General features: G+C 39.9%; 1 protein-coding gene across 7 annotated transcripts in view; it reads right to left on the bottom strand.

The window, feature by feature from the left end:
* Positions 1–1,855: 1,855 nt before the first annotated feature.
* The window catches only part of ELAVL4 (ELAV like RNA binding protein 4), a 94,234-nt gene continuing 75,202 nt past the window's right edge, over positions 1,856–20,887 (bottom strand). For 6 of the 7 annotated variants that reach the window (XM_081868286.1, XM_081868289.1, XM_081868285.1 and 3 more), the window contains exons 4-7: positions 9,754–9,907; positions 7,123–7,348; positions 5,190–5,228; positions 1,856–2,184 (exon numbers count right to left, since the gene is read on the bottom strand). In XM_081868286.1, the coding sequence (XP_081724412.1) occupies positions 1,857–2,184; positions 5,190–5,228; positions 7,123–7,348; positions 9,754–9,907 (747 nt within the window). In that variant the 3' untranslated portion in view covers position 1,856. The remainder of the gene's footprint in view (positions 2,185–5,189; positions 5,229–7,122; positions 7,349–9,753; positions 9,908–20,887) is intronic. The other variant, XM_081868287.1, reaches the window with a different exon arrangement.

Genomic DNA, 20,887 nt, shown 5'->3' with positions numbered 1-20,887 from the left:
ACTAGATTATGCATAGCGAGTAACTGTTTCTAGTACTCAGGGAAGAGCATGACCTTTTTTTTCTTTTAAATATATAACCATACAAAGCACAAACATACGAAAAGGATCAGTGCACTGAACATGGGAGAGGACTCCCTCAGTCATTTTGTTCCCTTAGCTCTGTTTTCCCCAATCTGAATTACATTAAAATAAAGACCCAGTTGTTGTTGTTGTTTTCTACTGTGCAGTAAGAAAAAAAAATAATATTCACGACAAACATGACAATATATCAAACAATATTTCTACACAGGTTACCTTGATACCTCTTGCCACTTAAGTATCATTAAGAAAACATTTTAAGACATATACAAACGAAACTAGCAAAGTGTTACAACTTAGAATAAGTTAACCAAAAGGAAAAAAATAACTTCTTTTTATATATATATATATATATATATTTATATTATATATACACATACACACACAACAAAATGACACAATAATATGCTTCTTCCCATAGTTTAAGTAAACAAATAAGTAGACTAGCCAAACTAGCAATATTTGATTTTGGCATATGCGTCACATCAGCAATTAAATAAATAAGTGTTTCAAGCAACGTAAAGAGTGTTTCAAATGTGCCAACACAGCCCAATTTATATCAGTATGGGCTAGAAAGTGAATCTGAAAATTCTTAACAAATTTAAAGCAAATGTACTTTTTTCCCTCTAAACACATTACATTTAACTATGATACTAAGATATGTAAATAATTTTGTAGCACCTACTGCTCAAAGAAAGGAACTTTTTGATTAAAATTAATTTTTTTCCAAAACTTTTGTTCTGCTGATATCCCATACTGATGACTTAAAGAAAAACCATCCTGCAACTCATCTCCTTGCTTTTGGGTTTTGACTGTGGGTAACTGTGTGCCTGGGAAGAACACTCTCCCGTTCTGTATTTAATATTTTTATTACATGCTATGAAAAGATACGAAGATCATCTGTTTGTAGCCCATCCTTCAAAAAACAATCTACTTAATCCAGTTTAAAACACACATCTTGATCTCTAAAAAGTTACCAGTGCAGTATGAACATGACAAAGTTGTCAATTTCCCCTAAATTAGCCAGTCAAAATATTTTTTTCTCAAATCCAGATTCTCTTGTAAAAATTCTTTATATTTTATAAAAATAGATTTTTCTTGAAACCCATTTTCAGCAAAGAGACCACCTCTTTGGCAACATTGTTAATGTTATTTAAACTGTTATGTCATCAGGTATCCCCCCCTTTTACCCTATCCCTAACAGAAGACTGTTTAGTTCACATGATATAAAATAAAAAAGGAAAAATAAAAAAGTTGCAAAATTATGTTTCTCTTTTTTTTCATTTTGCAATTTTTATTGTTCCTCTTTAATTTATGTTGGGGGTTTACCAATCTGATTGGATCAAACATTTTGGAAAAAAAAGAGAGCAAAATCTGCTAATCCCATTAGTCTGTAAAAATGGTTTTAGATTTTTTTTCATTTATTTATTTATTTATTTTTCAAATGAGTGAATGGTCATCTTAAAAAGACCCACCTTCAAGGAAGGTAGTAAAACTAGCTGGCCGGGTAAAAATCCCTGCACATTGTTATCTATGTATATTATATTCAACAACGACAGCTATGAAAGAACATTCAATGCATCAAAGGTTTTTTGTTTTGTTTTTCTAAGCATTATAAAATCCTTTCCTGTTCACAGGATATCAACGTTTTAATACTTAGGCAACACTGGCTTATAAAAGTCCATGGTTGAGTATAAGCCTTGAAAGTTTTTTGTTTGTTCGTTCGTATATATATTTATATATATATATATTTATAATAATTATTAAGGATATGAAATTCAGGATTTATGGGTTTTATTGGTTTTAAAGGAAACTTGCAATACTCTGTCTCCTAAGCGATATCCGTTAAGGCTGGCAATTGCCATGGCAGCTTCATCGTAGTTGGTCATGGTGACAAAGCCAAATCCCTTGCACTTGTTGGTGTTGAAGTCGCGAATCACCTTGACGTTATTGACTGCCCCAAAGGGGCCAAAGAGCTGCCACAAGACACTTTCGTCGGAGTCAGGGGACAAGTTGTAGACAAAGATGCACCACCCAGTCCCAGTATGGCCAGGGATGTTCATTCCTACAAGGCTCGTCATCCCATCAATGGTGATCGGAGAAAACCTATCGGATTAACAAAGACAAAAGACAAAAAAAGAGAGGAGGGCTAATCTACAGATCAGTTTTCAAGCATACGTTACATAAAACCAAGACCAAGAAAAGAAAAAGAGCCTGTTAAATTCTCTGCAGTGAAGAACGCACATTCAGCACACGGCGTAACGTTCAGTTTAAAAAGCACTACTAAATGCCTCTGAAACAACAGCTGCTGAACTCAATATAAGGAACTGAAATTGAGGGTGTATTAGTGGTTCCCTTGGAGAACTTGGCTGCACCCTGCAATCAAATGAAGTCTCCTTTATGTTGTGATCTAGTACATGGTTTTATCTGAGTAGGTTGTAGCTACTACCTTTATTGCCTGGTGAAAGCTTAATTGGTTCGATCAGAGGTATCTAAAGGGCTGCCACATGGCAGATGGAGCAAGCTTGTTTCCTCCTGCTCCAGAGGCTGGGACCCAAAGCAATAGCTTCAAGTTACAAGAAAGAAGATTCTGACTAAACATCAGGAAAAACTTTCTGACAGTAAGAGCTGTTCAACAGTGGAACTAACTCCTTCGGAAGGCAGTGGGCTCTCCTTCCTTGGAGATTTTTAAGCCGAGGTTGGATGGCCATCTGTTATGGATAATTTAGATGAGATTCATGCATTGCAGACTTCTAGACAAAATGACCCTCGGGTCCCTTCCAACTCTACAATTCTATTGTATTCACACAGGCATCAGTGAATTACCAAGTACCTTTATTTGAAACTACTGAGGCCCTAGAAGAAGCATTGCTATCCTGTCTAAGATGTTGTGTGCAATATGAATGTGTATTACATGTGTGAGTTCTGTCTCTTTACATAGATATATTTAAATCTGTGTGGGGCTAGCTTAGCTGAACCACAACTGTTGACCCCCACAGAGGGCAGCAAGCACTTTTGTTTTCTGTAATTTACTAGACTTATTACTTGCTATACCATTAACATGACAAGTTATGAAAACTAAAGACTGGTTCATGCAAATCTTTGTCCTACATGTCCTATCTAGGTCCTGGTAGTCAGCAGGACACCCTCCAGTTGTTGTGGACTCTAGTATTTGGGAGGCCCAGCCATGGTGGTGAATGGTCAGGGATGATGAGAGTTTTAGTTCACATTAGCACCCTGATCTAGATGGATTCCAGTGTCCAGAAACTATATGGTAGCTGCTTAAAAACTTACCACATGGTCACCTGAAATCACATGGGGAGGTAGTATTCAGTAGCATGAAATTTAAGCCGATTGTAACTGGTGCGCCACAACCACCCCAGAAATCAAGGGAAGCGGGGAGGTAAAAAGGAACAAAGTTTAACGCTGAGATTATTCAAGCAAAACTGCTTAACCGCCCTAGTTTAAGTTCATCCTTTCAAGCACCAGGTGGTAAGTTCTGAAGTGACCACTCTCAACTGAATCTGTGCAGGAAAAATAGGTACTGTTACTTCTAAAGTGCAGTAGGAATGTTTTTTACCCTGCCAGGAGTACAATGATCAGAAAGACTTGGGGAATGTATAAAACAGCTGAAAATCTCTAAAAGTTGGGGAGCATGGCTGCCTCACCCTGTGTGATTTCATAAGGCAGACCAAGTGCTGGTTCAAAGCTACAATCCAGAAATATTGCGTGTGTGTGGTTGCACCTACACTGGGCATACAGTATTGACATGCAGCATGAAATATTATACCTGCAGCCTGTGGGTGGCATTCTATATTTCTGATACCTACACCCTGTAATAAAAAGCTAGCCCCCAACCCACCTCACGCTGTCCTTTTAAGGAAATATCTGCACCCAGAAATTTTCATGTCATTAACTAGGAGAGATCAATTCACATCCAAAGGAAGTCAAAATTTCACGTTATTTATGCCCCCCTCCGTTTTATTGTTGTACTGATGTATCAATAAAATCTATTTTTTGAAAAAGCAAAAGCACATCCAAAGCATCTCCCTCCTTGGGCATGTCCCCTCCTGTGTCTGCCATCTGGAGGAGAATGGCCCCATTCACACCTCGCAGGAATGTTGGCAAATGCTAATGATCAAATTCTCTTCTGTGGATGTGACAAATGTGGTGTCAAGGAGAAGGGGCTTCCCCACTGGTGAATTTCTGTCCTACTTGGAAATCCACAGAGTGCCTTGCAGCCCACCCCATCTCAAAGACTGGAGTGGGTGGGCCTGTTTTGTCACACCCTACTTTTTCAACATGGATGGATCACAATTGGACATGTGTGCACACAGCTGTGTATGTTCCATGTCATGATATGGTGAGAGGCTATACATACAGCATTTTTGGATTATAAATGTAAGAAACAATCCTTTAACCTCTGTGCTGATGTATGTGGATTATTAACAGAGAAGTCATACTAATGTAACAGTTTCATGCCATCAGGACAGTATTTTCAAATTTCCAGTAGTGACACTATGAAATAAAAATCAGAACAAGCAATTTAACTTAAAAGAAGGCAAACCACAAGCTCCAAATTACTGGAAACACTTGTCAAACCTGCAACAAAGAAAATAAGAGGCCTGATTAAGGTGCACACAGTTACAGCGTTTTATGAAACTTGGGCAGCTCCCTTACCTTTCTAAACAATACTGGGTTTGAGTCACATTTTCAGTGACAATTTCACACTATAAGCCCAGTGACACCAAATCTTTGTTATAATAAACTCTGATTGAGTGAGACTTTTAAAGAGTCATTTAACAATATACTTAGGAAATCAGAATGCTTGTAGCTGTTGCACCTAAACCATCTTAGAAGACCTGTAACAAAAGAAAAAGAAGAACATGCACACAAAAATCACACACTATTTGTGTGTGTGTGTGTGTGTTTGTGCATGGTGTTAAAGAAAACGAACTGAAGTCCAAACGAAAAGACAGAAAACATTTGGCATGCTGGTGGGGGAAAAAAAGGAAAGAATTAAAAACAAAATAAAGTTAGTGATTAAAAAAAAATTATAGCACCAATCTGTGCCAACATGGACATCTGGCAATCTGTTCAATTCTAATTACCTCTTTACGCCATAGGCCATATTAAGCAAATTGTCCAGCCTGAAAAGAGAAGGAGGGTCTCTGGGTTAATGTCTCACAGATGGCAAGATTGCTCAATGGAACTTTTATTAATAATGCTCCATTTTCAAAGAAGAAATTCGTAACATCAACTCCTGTACATCTAGCGGGTCTAATGAATCAGCAGCCATAGAGCTGCTTTTACTTCCACAATAAACAAATGACATTTAAAAATGTGCTGGTAATGAAGAAAGGTAACATTCCACCATCTTACGATTTGATTCATCACAGAAGAATTCCCTTGCGGTTTTGCTTCTGCACACTATATTAGCCTGAAATTGTAACTTTTGCTATGATTTCCACTATTTACCTTTCCATTGTCATTAAACTTGTAAATAGAAATAATAATAAAAAATACGCTGGTGGCAGCCGTTTAGGATTGTACTAGTATTGTGAATTGTAGACATTTTTCTTTTGTTGGGAGAAATTATTTTTGATGCCTAAAAGCCAGAGCAGATTATCCTAACATTTTTCAGATCAGATCATTAAACAAAGTTGACAATGTTTAGTATGATGGGCAGTCACAATGTAGCATGTATAAAGGCCTCCCCAACTTTAAAAATACGGAGCTTTCCATATTAATGTATTAGGCAAATAGGTTTTTGTTTTCCAAGGGGTCAGGGTTGTAAGCAAAAAATAACAAACTGAAATTAGCTACATTATTCAGAAGAATTAACTTTAAAATAAAAATGTAAAATCCATCACACTTCATCAGAAAAACCAAGAAGTGTTCTGTAAATGCTTTAAATGTGAAACAATTTGTGAATATTCTGTTCAGAAATCTGTATCTGCACAGAATGCTAAACTGTGGTTTTGTTTTAACCTTGGTTAGTTTAAGCAGATATCAATTTGTCTCAACTGACAAGTAAACAAGGCATGGCTTGTTTCCCCAGAACTTGGGTTTACATTCCAGCTGCTCTTGCCGCCACAGTTCGGCAAGCATCTAGGAAAGGTGGCCAAACAAACCATCATTAGGCAAGACTGTTGAGAGAGAGGATATAACATTGAACCACAGTTAAAACAACCTAGGATTTGTGTAGTCAACAACAAACCATGGCTTCACATTGTGATGGTACCAGAAAAAAACCATGGGCTGACACTCATACACATGCCACTTTGGTTAAACTAACCACGGTTTATGTGTGAGGGAGGCCACTTTCTATTTATTTCTATCTACATATGTATTATACTCAATGAACAGATATTGAAATAAAGCTGTGTGTTCTTTGCACTTTATCTGAGCACTTTAAAAGCAATGCCAATAGGTACTAATGCTTTCTCTATGGAAACCAATCCAAATGTAGAAACAAGTTTACACAAAAGGCTGCCATGAATAGGGAAAGTCCCCACAACAGTAGTTCATAAGCAGGGCAACTATACTGTGTTAGAGACATCTAACAGGTGATCAGTATTGTCAACTTTGATTGCCAGAGGAAAAGATCTAGTATATAACCTGCTTCCTGCACCTTTTGCTTAACAAGGGATTGCTGCAAGCTAATCATATCCTGGGGCACATGGCAACAAGTACATAGTGTTTTTTTACTGTAACTCTAGTTCCCTCAACTGGGGCTTTTATTTTTTATTACCCAAGTGCTATGTTAATCTTTTGTATCTTTTTGTATCAATGCACCATGTATAAATGAACAATGAATTCTGTTTCTCATTTTTATGTGGGGTAATAATTCACACATATTCAGTTTCTTGTTTACATGATTGTCCTATCATTCCTTTGCCCGACAAAATCTGGTCAAACCACAGTTCTGTCAACTCAGGAACCTGCAAAAAGATGGCCCACCGAACTCCCAGTCATAAGATACTGAAAATTAACCTATAACTTGGTAAACAACAATAAAATAAATTATTTGGAGAATGTTACCTGAATCTCTGAGCTTGGTGGTGGAGAGGTCCCGGATAGCGTCTGTTGGGAGACTGGTACAGCTGGGAAAGGAGGGCTTGGCTTGTTTTCTGACTGGGGTTATTAGCAAACTTCACAGTAATCGGTTCTGTAGCACCACTAGGTTTCTGGCCATTTAGTCCCTTTATGGCTTCTTCTGCCTCTATTCTCTTATCAAAACGGATAAATCCTACACCACGAGAAACACCTGTGAAAAGAATATTGCATTTAAATAAGCAAAAGAAGAAAGGGAAAAAAGTTTCAAGAACCTACTACACAAGGCCACAGGAAGTTACGTAACACCACAGGAAATAATGTGTTGCATGCATTGTTGTCGTTTAGTCGTGTCCAACTCTTCGTGACCCCATGGACCAGAGCATGCCAGGCACTCCTGTCTTCCACTGCCTCCCAGAGTTTGGTCAAACTCATGTTTGTAGCTTCGATAACACTGTCCAACCATCTCGTCCTCTGTCGTCCCCTTCTCCTTGTGCCCTCAATCTTTCCCAACATCAGGGTCTTTTCCAGGGAGTCTGCTCTTTCCATGAGGTGGCCAAAGTATCGGAGCCTCAGCTTCAGGATCTGTCCTTCCAGTGAGCACTCAGGGCTGATTTCCTTCAGAATGGATAGGTTTGATCATCTTGCAGTCCATGGGACTCTCAAGAGTCTCCTCCAGCACCATAATTCAAAAGCATCAATTCTATGGTCCAGCTCTCACTTCCATACATCACTACTGGGAAAACCATACCTTTAACTATACAGACCTTTGTCGGCAAAGTGATGTCTCTGCTTTTAAAGATGCTATCTAGGTTTGTCATTGCTTTTCTCCCAAAAAGCAGGTGTCTTTTAATTTCGAGACTGCTGTTACCATCTGCAGTGATCATGGAACCCAAGAAAGTAAAATCTCTCACTGCCTCCATTTCTTCCCCTTCTATTTACCAGGAGGTGATGGGACCAGTGGCCATGATCTTAGTTTTTTTGATGCTGAGCTTCAGACCATATTTTGCACTCTCTTCTTTCACCCTCATTAAAAGGTTATTTAATTCCTCCTCACTTTCTGCCATCAAGGTTGTGTCATCAGGATATCTGAGGTTGTTGATATTTCTTCCGGCAATCTTGATTCCGGCTTGGGATTCATCCAGTCCAGCCTTTTGCATGATGAATTCTGCATATAAGTTAAATAAGCAGGGAGACAATATACAGCCTTGTCGTACTCCTTTCCCAATTTTGAACCCATCAGTTGTTCCATATCCAGTTCTAACTGTAGCTTCTTGTCCCACACAGAGATTTCTCAGGAGACAGATGAGGTGATCAGGCACTCCCATTTCTTTGAGAATTTGCCATAGTTTGCTGTGGTCAACACAGTCAAATGCTTTTGCGTATTCAATGAAGCAGAAGTAGATGTTTTTCTGGAACTCTCTAGCTTTCTCCATAATCCAGCACATGTTTGCAATCTGGTCTCTGGTTCTTCTGCCCCTTCGAAATCCAGCTTGCACTTCTGGGAGTTCTTGGTCCACATACTGCTTAAGCCTGCCTTGTAGAATTTTAAGCATAACCTTTTTAGCATGTGAAATGAGTGCAATTGTGCGGTAGTTTGAGCATTCTTTGGCACTGCCCTTCTTTGGGATTGGGATGTAGACTGATCCTCTCCAATCCTCTGGCCGCTGCTGAGTTTTCCAAACTTGCTGGCATAATGAGTGTAGCCCCTTAACAGCATCATCTTTTAAAATTTTAAATAGGTCAGCTGGAATACCATTACTTCCACTGGCCTTGTTATTTGCAGTGCTTTCTAAGGCCCATTTGACTTCACTCTCCAGGATGTCTGGCTCAAGGTCAGCAACCACACTACCTGGGGTGTACGAGACATCCATTTCTTTCTGGTATAATTCCTCTGTGTATTCTTGCCACCTCTTCTTGATGTCTTCTGCTTCTGTTAGGTCCTTACCACTTTTGTCCTTTATTATGGTAATCTTTGTACGAAATGTCCCTTTCATATCTCCAATTTTCTTGAACAGATCTCTGGTTCTTCCCATTCTGTTGTTTTCCTCTATTTCTTTGCATGCATTAAGTTGGCCTTTAAAGAAACCTATTGCAATTGCAACCGTTTTATTTTATTTAAATAATTCACACACTATTTATGTAATCTCTGCGCTTACAAAGATACAGCCTAAATAACTCCACCTATATACGAACATTTATGGTCCTATACACAGTTAGGTAAAAAAAAAAGTTTGAAAATTGATATAGTTGTAAACATATGGCTGTTTTCCCTCTTATAAATGTGGAATATCATATTTGTCGAAATGTTTTTATGATGTAACCATGTTTATTTCAGCCTGAACCAGAATTCCCTGCCCCCATTCCAACTGATCACACATTTACAAGACTTCCCCAAATTACTGATTTGTCCCCTACCCACCATTTGGAAATTACAGCTGATTATCAACCTCCCCTCCCTTTGTCAGCAAATCTAAATATGCAATTTCCTTTATATATATTCCTGTGTAGAAAAAGTAGAGCGAAAGCACTTGAGAGCTTTAATTAAAACAGCAAATGAAGGACCTTCCAAACAAATTCAAGTTTAGAAATGTGCTTATAAATAAAACATTTTTCAACCTGTGACTTGATCAACCAGAATTCTTGAGGTGATGATGCGCCCATATTGCGAGAAAAGCTGCTCTAGCTCTTTCTGGGTCATCGTTTTTGGAAGGCCGCTGACATACAGATTAGCATCTCTGATTGATGCCGAACTTGGACGGGCATAGGAAACCTAGGAGTTAAACAACACGTGGTTAAATAATGTATTATGTTTTAAACATAATAATAGCCTGCTGATCAGACCAGTGGCCCATCTAGTCAAGCATCCTGTTCTAACAGTGGCCAAAAACAGATGCCTGAAAGCAGACAAAAACACAACAGCACTCTGCCCATTCTCAGCAAGTGGTATTCAGAAGCACTGCCTCAGACAGTGAGGGGGGAACATCACCATAGTCCTCCATGAATATGTCTAATCCCAATTTAAAACCATCCAAGTTGGCCATTAAATGTGGGAACGAGTTCCATAGTTTATGTGCTTCATAAAGAAGCATTTTCTTTTGTCTGTCCTGAGCTTTCCAACATTACTGGATGTCCTAAGTTCTGGTACTATGAAAGAGGAAGAAAAAAAAACTCCTCTCGACCCACCTTCTCCATGCCATAATTTTATAAACTCCAGCCATGTCACCTCTTAAATGCCATTCCTCTAAACTAAAGGCTATAACCTTTCTTCATAGAGGAGTTGCTTGATCCCCTGAATAATTCTGGCTGCCCTTTTCTGAACTTTTTCCAACTCTACAATATCTTTTTTGAGGTGAGGAACCAGAACCGTTCACCGTCTTCCAAACGCAGTTGCACCGGGGATTAGTGCTTTTTCAAAGCTGCCACACACAGGTCGACTATCCACCATGACCCCAAGGTCTTGTACCTGGTCAGTCACTGAGTTTCTCATGAGTTTTAAGAGAAATTAAGACCTTTTTGTCCCAACACGCATCACTTCACACTTGCTTACACTGAACTGCATTTGTTATTTTGCCACCCATCTTTTTTGTTTTAATGACCTTGAACAATTTACTGTTATCAGCAAACGTGGCTGCCTCACTACTCACCCCAATCCTAGATCATATGTGGACAAGCTTAAAAGCACAAATCCCACAAAGACCTTTATATCACACACTTGGTTAACAGACTGTTTTCAACCTTTTGAGTTCCGACAGCTTGTTTAAAATAACCTTCTCACTTGATTCTACCTGCTCTTACTATAGAAACTGAGAAGTAGAAAAAATGTTGAGAACAAAAGGAAAGCTGGAAATAATTTTAAAACACATGCAAGGATAAGGTCCTTAAATGCAGGAATAAAAACAGTGACTGAAGATAGGCAGATTAATGTGCAGCCTCCCACACATCATCTTTGTAAATTTACCCCTTTGGGCTGTGGGTGTATAAAATGATTTACTGTATCCAGCACAATCTGAACGAACCTGGTATGTACAGGTTCAGTGTTGTTTTGCTTTAATGGTTAGAAACAGATGAGGCTTTCTACAGAGAGATATTTTCTCTTTATGTATTCATACTAAACTGGCAGGATCTGCCCTGATTGCATTACAGAATAACTAACGAAACATCTGCTTAGTGAACCCATTCTCAGCATCATGCTATTTTCAATTCAGTTCAAACTGCCCCTCAAACTGGAAAAACATCCCGCTGATGCTAGTCAATACATATTAAAATATTATGCAGAATTCTAATAATGCTTTGGCAAAATACAACACATTTCGGTGAAAGAATGGTTTAATATTCATTTTAATAACTGCAGTCAACATACAATGTATGATTTATATATAGAAGTCTGTTTAATTTGTCAATATTGTTTCCTATTTCCACCAGCTCCAGTTTGAAAATATGTATTTTTCATCTTACAAAAAGCCATTTTGCCAACCCATTCCTTGTACTGCTAGCAATTCCACACAGAGTACAAAGAGATTAAGCTTTCCGGCACACTATAATACTTGAATATACAAACCCAACAACTTTGTGAAGCTTTTCACTTTTGTCTAAAACTAAGTATTTAAAGTCTAGCTTATCCATAAATTGCATGTGTGGAGGGGGTTCAAGTCAGTAACATGACAAGCAACACCTATCTCTCAAAAAGGCAACTGATAGATGCATGTATTTTCTCCACTTCTAAAAACAGATGAGTCAACAAAGAAAATATCAGAGAAAACTAATATTTGCCTCCACAATCTTCATTAGAAGAAGATAAACACGTTACACATGTTTACACTGCAAAGTATTTAAAACCACATTTCAATATTTAGGAGTCAGACATAACTTATTTTCTAAAGTATCCCAGTGCATATAAATATAAATGTTAAAAAGAATTGTGATAAAAAGGGAACAAACAATTAGAGGGACTGGTTATAGTGTATGACAGTGGTTTTCAAATTTTAGGTTCAGGGAACATTGAGTCTTTCACAAAACTCTACAGAGGCATAGGATACTGAGACACAGTGTCTTCAAGCCCCATCAGCTATCATTCGTCATCAGCAAAGCCTGTGATGTGGCAAATGTACACTTATCCACAATGGGTTTGTGAAGATAACATTTCCTTACTTACACCTCATCCCAAATTGTTTTGGGGAAAGAGCTACTGCTCTCTTCTTTTATTTCCCCATGCAAGGTTGTAGGTGGATGTCAAAGATATATTGGCTATTCCTCTTGTAATACTTGCACAATATTATTACCCCAGTCAACAAGTCCTCATATGCTGGAAATGGGCATATCTGCATGTGAAACAGATTATAAGAGTTGGGTTGAGGGGCCATTAGGTAGCAAAGGTTTGGAAGTCAGCCTAACTTCAGCATTTTAAAAACACCTGTGTATGCATAAAACTAGCTGCAATAAACATAAACATAGCTTGTCAAAAACATGTTTATTTTTATCAAGTTAATTCCTATTTTGTTTCTGCAGTGATTACAATTTTTTTAAAGAGGCTTACATACAAAATACAGCCATCAGTTCTATTCCTTTGTGGGATGTAATCAAAAAATCCCAATATTTAGTCAGGCATCAGACATATGAAAGACTGCCTGCAGTGATCCTGTAACTGCCTACTCACTGGATTTTCTTCCTCTAATCTCACATGATCTTGCAGATAAGCACAAAAATGTACCAGGCCATGTATTGTGAGGAAGGATTGGGGAGCAAAAGGAGAATTAAAAACATACTGGTAAGGCGTATTAGCAGCAAAGTAATCACTATATTTCTTCTGGCAATAAAACAAATGAGCCTGGCTACTCACCACCACCACCAATGTAGGAATATTGCCAGGGTACTATGATTTGCAACCTAGAGGCAATGGAGTGCCCAGGTAGAGTTTGATTTTATCTTGAAAAAATTAGATTCGTCATAGCAATGTAGCAAACACCTACTGTTATCCCCTAACTGTAATGACTTTCTGGCTCTACTATATACAGACTTTTTCACTTCTTCTCAGCACTTGTGTGAATGTAGGATTACATGGCATGCATCTGATAAACTGTGTTGTAATTCACAAAACCGATGTCACAATAACATTGTCTAAGGAGGCAAAGGTTCTTTTTTATTTTAACTATACCATACCAACACAGGTGCCACTCAAAATTTCATAGCCTAAATAATACATGCTATTTTTTTAAGTCCTAGTGTTTCTATATAAACTGTGTTTGTGAACATAATTTCATGCATTCATCTGTATATAGTAAAACTACTTGTTGCCATTGTAGTGCCTTCAAAATATGTGGATCATAAAGGTACAGTGGTGCCTCGCAAGACGAAAAGAATCCGTTCCGCGAGTCTCTTCGTCTTGCGGTTTTCTCGTCTTGCGAAGCAACCCTATTAGCGGCTTAGCGGCTATTAGCAGCTTAGAAAAAGGGGGGGAGCGAAAAAAATCGCAAGACTCGCAAGACGTTTTCGTCTTGCGAAGCAAGCCCATAGGGAAATTCATCTTGCGAAGCGCCTCGAAAAACGGAAAACCCTTTCGTCTAGCGGGTTTTTCGTCTTGCGAGGCATTCGTCTTGCGGGGCACCACTGTAATGGTACCCCTGACGGTTAGGTCCATTCGCGGACGACTCTGGGGTTGCAGTGCTCATCTCGCTCTATAGGCCGAGGGAGCCGGCGTTTGTCCGCAGACAGCTTCTGGGTCATGTGGCCAGAATGACAGAACTGCTTCTGGCAAACCAGAGCAGCGCACGTAAATGCCGTTTACCTTCCCGCCAGAGCGGTACCTATTTATCTACTTGCACTTTGACATGCTTTCGAACTGCTAGGTGGTCAGGAGCAGGGACTGAACAACGGGAGCTCACCCTGTTGCGGGGATTCGCACCGCCGACCTTCTGATCGGCAAGTCCTAGGCTCTGTGGTTTAGACCACAGCGCCACCCGCATCCCTGTATGTGGATCATAGGTTTGTCCTAATTCTGACTCCTAAGACACATATAAGACCGCAAGGAGTGGAAGGGGGGGGGGAGAGAATGGAAATTACTCATTCAGGTGACATGCACAAATACATCAGATGTAATACTTGGAGAATGAAAATTACATGTATTCAAACTTCAATACCCAAGCAACCTGAGCTTTAACTTTCTTGGAAGCTGTCCTCTAAGTCTAATATTCTAATAATTATACGAAGCAGCTAATGCCTCTTTTACATTCAATGTTACTAGCCTCATGGTACTCTTCCTTTTCTCGTTTACCAAGACAAGTTGAACACTGGAAAAACAGGAAACCGGGAGAGAGCAAAATGGACAAATCTAACTTAAATAATACAACCTATGCTTTATATGAATGACAACAAAACATCCCAAAATCTTGGAATGTAAAGGATACATTCCTAATGCTGGAATTTTAAAGTTTTGTTTATGGTGGGTAAGCATCTTCCTATTCACATAACAAGATAATTGTAATGGCTAAAGTCAGGCATAGGCAAACTCCAGTCCTCCAGATGTTTGGGACTACAATTCCCATCACCCCTGACCACTAGTCCTGTTAGCTAGGGATGATGGGAATTGTAGTCCCAAACATCTGGAGGGCCTGAGTTTGCCTATGCCTGGCTTAAGTGTTAAGTTACTACAGGAAAAGGGAAGGAGGCAGTAGCTCTGTCTCTTTTGGCCATACTGGTCACCATCCAACTTGTGGAGGCTGAATGTCTCAATTGCATAGCTTCCTATACTCATTGGGGTTCCCTGTCTGTTTCAGTACCCTGGAAAGTCAGGGTTCTAGAATGTGCAGGACAGTGTCTGATAAAGTGGTGGAAGCAGCAGCAGCACGCAGAGCTGTGTGAATGTTTCTTGCTGTTCCCTTCGCTTACTTGAAATGGGGGGGGGGAACATAACTGTGGAATTTAAACACAGTGGTAACTGGGTAGTTGTGTAGATCATATTAAAGGATGCAGATAAGAAACAGGGCTTCAAATAAGAGTGGGGTAGGTCAGAAGACCGCACTGTAGTTCAGCTGCAGAGACAGCAAAGAGAAAGGACTCAGGAGACAGCTGCAAATAAAATGTTTCACTCCAAAGAGAGGTGGGAATTATTTTCTAAGCCTTGTAGCCATGCAGCGTCTGTGTGTTTTGCGGCACCAGAAGACAGGGATAAACCTCCTCTCCCCACATGCTGCAATCCCAATAACAGAGCCCCCTGAGCATGCAGTTAAGGACAAACAAGCAATGTAGCTGCACACTATGTATTAAGCACTAACATGCAGTTTGACCAATACATCACAACTGGAAAGAAGAGCCTAGAGTAGTAGTTTGACAAATGAAGGCCAAAACACACATTTATTTACTAAGTGTGGTTAGCAACTGCATATCTTTAAAAAAAAAAAATAATAATAGATACCAGGTGTGACGGTTATTTCCAAAAGGAGGGAAGATTTAGCCCTCCCTTCCCGAACCATGATTCCCAATGATAATCAGCCCCTCTTGCCCACAGAGTTACAAGGCATAGAAAAGTACAGTGGGAGCTGTTTTTCAGACAGAGCAACCCAAATACCTTTATGCTGGCATAGAGCGCTCACTACTGCCCAGTGAATTTGTGTGTGTTAACGTCCTGCTGGAAGGATCCAGTGAATTTGTGTGTGTTAACGTCCTGCTGGAAGGATCCAAAATGAAGTGTTGCAGGGAGGGGCTCAGTAGGTAGTGCATTAAACTTTCAATCTTAGGATTGTGGGTTCAAGCCCCATGTTGGACAAAAAGATTCCCACATTGCAGGGGGTTGGACTAGATGACCCTCGTGATCCTTTCCAACTCTACAATTCTTTGATTCCCTCCCACATATATTGAAGCTTCTATATTTATAAAGCCACTTTTTAAGGCTCATTTTCAGTGGTCACTCTAGATGGCACAATTACTTCTGATCGTCATTCAATTTTCTGCCATTTTCTTATAACATCTATGCTCTATTCCAGATGTGGGAGGGATATATAGATACGTGGATGTACTATTTAGTTAGAATCATGGGTCTGGAAAGTTTGTTGAAATGTCTTTTAAAAAACAAGAGGGATCTCTGGGAATGCATGCAGCAGGAGCCTTTTCAGGATCTGCCCTAAATCCCTCCACAATCCATCCAGCAAGAACACAAATTATATAAGCTGTCTGCAAAGTAGGGATCGGAACAAATTTGGTTCAGGTCACATTTAAAGGCGAATCTATCAAACCTGCGCTTTCCAAAACAATATGAGAACCAAAACGCAACCATCCCTTGAAATTCACACTTAACCAAATTTTGTGATATAGTTACCCAATCAAACAATGGGTAGAAATCAATATAGTACTAAAGAGACTATTCAGCTCAACTATTTCTGCTTTCTTGACAAAGCTAACTCCCCTCTCCTCTCCCTATATGCTGTTCTGGGGCTTCCTCTCTCTTCCCCTTCCCAAGCAACGGCTATGTTACACCCTTTGTATATTTATTCTGTATCTGTTAACTCTGAACTTCCACAGAGCGTAAGTACTAAATATGTTGGAGCTTAGTAAGTGTCTTGCTGTGGTACCCATGGAGGCAGCACAGAAAAAAACCGAATTCATGTGCAGACAGTAATTTCCAGAATGCTTTGTTTACCTTTCATAACAAGCTGCACAGGGGGATTATGTAATTCAGGTGAAATAGGAGCATCAATAACTATTAAGTCAAGATGTTCTAGGGGATACAGATAATGCTTCAGGATATACCTAAACCAGGAAGTTCAATGAAAAGGAAAAGAAATAGATCACTCCATTTGTCACCATTTGCTCTTGGGTTTCATCAATTGCTTGAGGTGAAATATGCTGCAGGAGTTGGGCCATTTGATCACGTCACCTTTATCCTAATGTAATGTTTATTACCATGTTCATTATTAATATTTAAGTTGTGCCAGTCAGTAGCACAAATAGGTAATTTAATATGGAGGTGACTAAGTAGCTTCTGAGGGTGCACATTAAGGAGTGTAGGTAAGATGCAAGTGAGAGAGAAAGATTAGACTTGATGAAAAAGCAACAAGGAAGGAAGAAGGGAATGTGAAGCATTATGTACCTAAATGAATGGATGCACAACAGTTCAGGAAGGGTTCTACAGGGGAACACAGAGGAACCTAAAGATATCTGCTCATGTTATGCATATTTTCGGAATTAAAGAACCCTAAAATCCAGGTGCTTGTTTTCATGCCTGAAACACAAAACTGGATGTGGCATTTATATAATACACCATGAATATTCCTTCTTGTACAGCATCTTTTTGGTAACACTGTTAACTCTTCCAAATGGGGAAATGTTATTGTTGGGGAAGCAAAGAATTCCCCACTTACCAGAGAGCTACTTTTGAGAAAAGTGAAGAAAAATGTGCTCTTAGCAATTTAAAAAAATGTGTGAATCCAAATATATGTGAGAAGCAAGATAATAATCAACTCACTCCTTTCCTAAGGAGAAAAAAAAGACCAAACTGGATCCTATTAGGAACATCATTATCAGTATTATTTATTGCTAGGGCCTGCTTGCTTCGTTCGTCACCCCCCCCCCTTAAGACCTCACCAACCCCCTCCACTAACCCCTTTAGGTCCACAAAGAAGGTCCTCAGATGATGAACACAGGGTCTGGGTAGGTTCATGTGTGATGAGCTGGTCCTTAAGGTACTGGAATCTTGACCAGCACTTTGAACTGAGTCTGGAACTTAATTAGCAGCCAACTGTGCCAGGATTAGTATGGTATCACCAGATCACCTAGTCTGCCCTCTGAATCCTGCACTATGTGCCGTTTCTGAACTGTATTCAAACGCAGCCCGAAGTATAACACATTGCAGTAATCTAAAGCAAGAAGTTAGTACAGTGTTTATAATAGAAGTTAGGCTACCCCTGTCAAGACAGCGTCATAACTGTGCCACCAGTGAAAGCTGATGGAAGGTACTCTGTGCCACTGAGATCACTTGTGTCTCCACAGACACCTGCTATGTCCCTAAGCACCCCCAAACTGTATTCTTGCTCCTTTAGGAGAAGCTCAACTCTATCCAGAACAGGTAATGAAAAACAGATTTGTGTCTCATCTGATTATTGATGACAACACAGTCCAAATCCCTGGATGAGCCCAGCCAGTGGTTTCATGTAGATGCTAAACAGCCTGGGAGGACAAATCTGGTCCGTGTGGCATCCCAAATTGGAGAATCCATGGGGCCAAGCAGCATCTCCCAACACCACTCTCTGGAGATGGGCATCTAAGTAGGGTAGGAACTATTTTAAAGGGGAACCACCCACTCCCAAATTGGACAGCCAATCTAAAAGAAGACCATGGTCAATCAACACTCTCCCTGTTTCTCATCCATCCCTAACCCAACAAATACAGAGCGACCAAGGCAGTTTCTGTGTCAAAACAAGGCCTAAACCCCAATTTAAATGGATCTAGAAAACCAGACGGGATCCAAGAGAACCTGATTCTGGTTAGCAACCACCCGCTTAAGGACTTTGCTCAGAAACATCAGATGATTAGCTTTATATTGCTATTTCCAAATTAATTTGCTATTCTAATTCAACATCAAATGGATTAGAATAACTGCTTGGCTGAAGTTATTCAGTTGGTCTGCCATCTGGTAATTCAGTCCTAGGGCTTAGAACATGGTAAGGAGGAGGCAAGAATTACCGTACATGAAGCCCTAAAGCAGGTGTGTCTGAGCTGAATTTATTTTAAGCTAGATATAAAACTATGATGCAGGATACTAGCATTATAATTATTTAGACATCGCAACTGTTTATAGGTTAAGAGATCACACTATCTTCAAGAGGGGCAGTTAACACTAATTCACATGGACCTCACACTGAGCCAGTGTAGTGTAGTGTATTAAATGCTGGTTTTGGCCCAGATCACTCTCAGGCTACCTACTTCACAGTAATGGTGTGAAGATGAAATGGGGAAACCCCATGTATGCTGCACTGCACTGAGATCCTCAAAGGAAGGATAGTGTGTTATTACTAGGATTGTTTTCATGTAAGAATCATTTACCACGAAACATGCCAAAGCAGTTAACAATAAATAAAAACAAACATACATCAACTATAAAAAGATATATAAATACAATTTCCAGTTCAATGCAGATAAAGATTAGGTAAAAACCTTCACTTGAAAGGCTTGTGACAAGAGGAATGTCTTTATTAGGCACCCAAACCACACTAAAGGTATGATTCCTATATCATACCTCCTGATGAGAAGACATGCGCAGGGTATAGTGTTCAATTGGGTATGTGTGGGTGAGTTAATCTTTTAGACACCCTAGCCTTAAAATCTCCCAGTGTTTGAAACTCCTACTGTTTTAGGCACATTTTGTGACTGGGAATTTCATTAGTGTTAGCAGTTTCTGAGCTCTGGGCGCAGTACTGCACCTAAGGTATCAGATTAAAACTGCAGAGTGGAAGGAAAGGAGGACCATTTTCTGCCTCCCCACTTCTAGCTGCTCTTTGAAGACTGGAAGAGACCCTCCTAAAAATTTAAGGGGGGTGGGCAGGAGAAGGACTAGACCATGTGAAAAATGAACACAGTATTTTAGCTGCAGTTCATTCATTTTCAGCTTTGCATTCTTGTTATTAAAAAAGTGTGCCTAGACATTCTGTTGTTGCACCCATAACCTAGGTTTAAGGTGCCATTTAGCTCCTAGCTTTCATATCTCAGTTTCTAACACTGAAATCTCCTAATGATAGCTCCCAATGGCTTCATACACGCTAAATGACACCGGGGGGGGGGGGGCAGGAGGGTACCTTGCAGCACCCCACTGCCAGGGGCCTGAAAAACCACCAGTCTATTCTCTGAAACTGACCTCAAAGAAAGGATCAGAACCACTGTAAAATAGTAATAATTTATTATTTATATGCCGCCTATCTGACTGGGTTTTCCCAGCCACTCTGGGCAGCTTCCAACAAATTAAAACACAATACAACATCAAACACTAAAAACACTGCTCATCTCATCAGTTCCGGACCACATCGTGTTCAATGGTATCACACACCATTACAGGGTCACACATCCCTTGTACTCCTGATAAAAGCCATACACTAGGGTGCTCACTGTTGATTCAGTCCCCAAACCAAGCCTGATTCTTGACTGGAATATGTCAATAACTCATATCACTCGATAATACTTGTTACTGTCCTGTCATAGCCCCCTCAATCACCTTCCCTCAATCACTGGTATTTGTGAAAGGGCAGTGATTGTCACAAACGAGTGGGTCCAATGTAGGCTTTTCCAGGATTGGTTGAATCAAAGCATCTTTCAAAACTGCCAGGATCATTCCATCCTGCAATGATGTGTTGACCACACCCAGGGCCCACCCGGTCAACCTCGCTTGGCGTGCTTTAATAAGCCAAGAGGGAACAAGGGCTGAGGAAGCAAATGGTTGGGTTCATTGTTCCAAGCATCTTGCACACATCTTTAGGTGACATCAGCTGAAACCTATCCATGTCACAGCAGCCACTGCCCTGGATGCCTCACTGGAGGCTGAAAGAAATGCGGTGTGAAGATTGTGACAGAAGTGACAAATGTGATAGTTATATAGATCTCTGAGTACAAGGTGGACGACAACTTTGGGCATGCTGTTATTTTTCAGTGCATGGTTGGCACCTGACAGTTAAACTGTGAGACCTGACTTTGCAATCAGCTCCTCGTGTGCACAATGGACATCTATCACGGCAGCAAAACAGACAGGTGCCAGCGGTCTTACATTGTGGACTCA

Source organism: Podarcis erhardii (assembly GCF_964252035.2).
Source record: "Podarcis erhardii genome assembly, chromosome: 6".
Lineage (NCBI taxonomy): Eukaryota > Metazoa > Chordata > Lepidosauria > Squamata > Lacertidae > Podarcis > Podarcis erhardii.
This window is presented reverse-complemented; position numbering and strand designations above follow the sequence as displayed.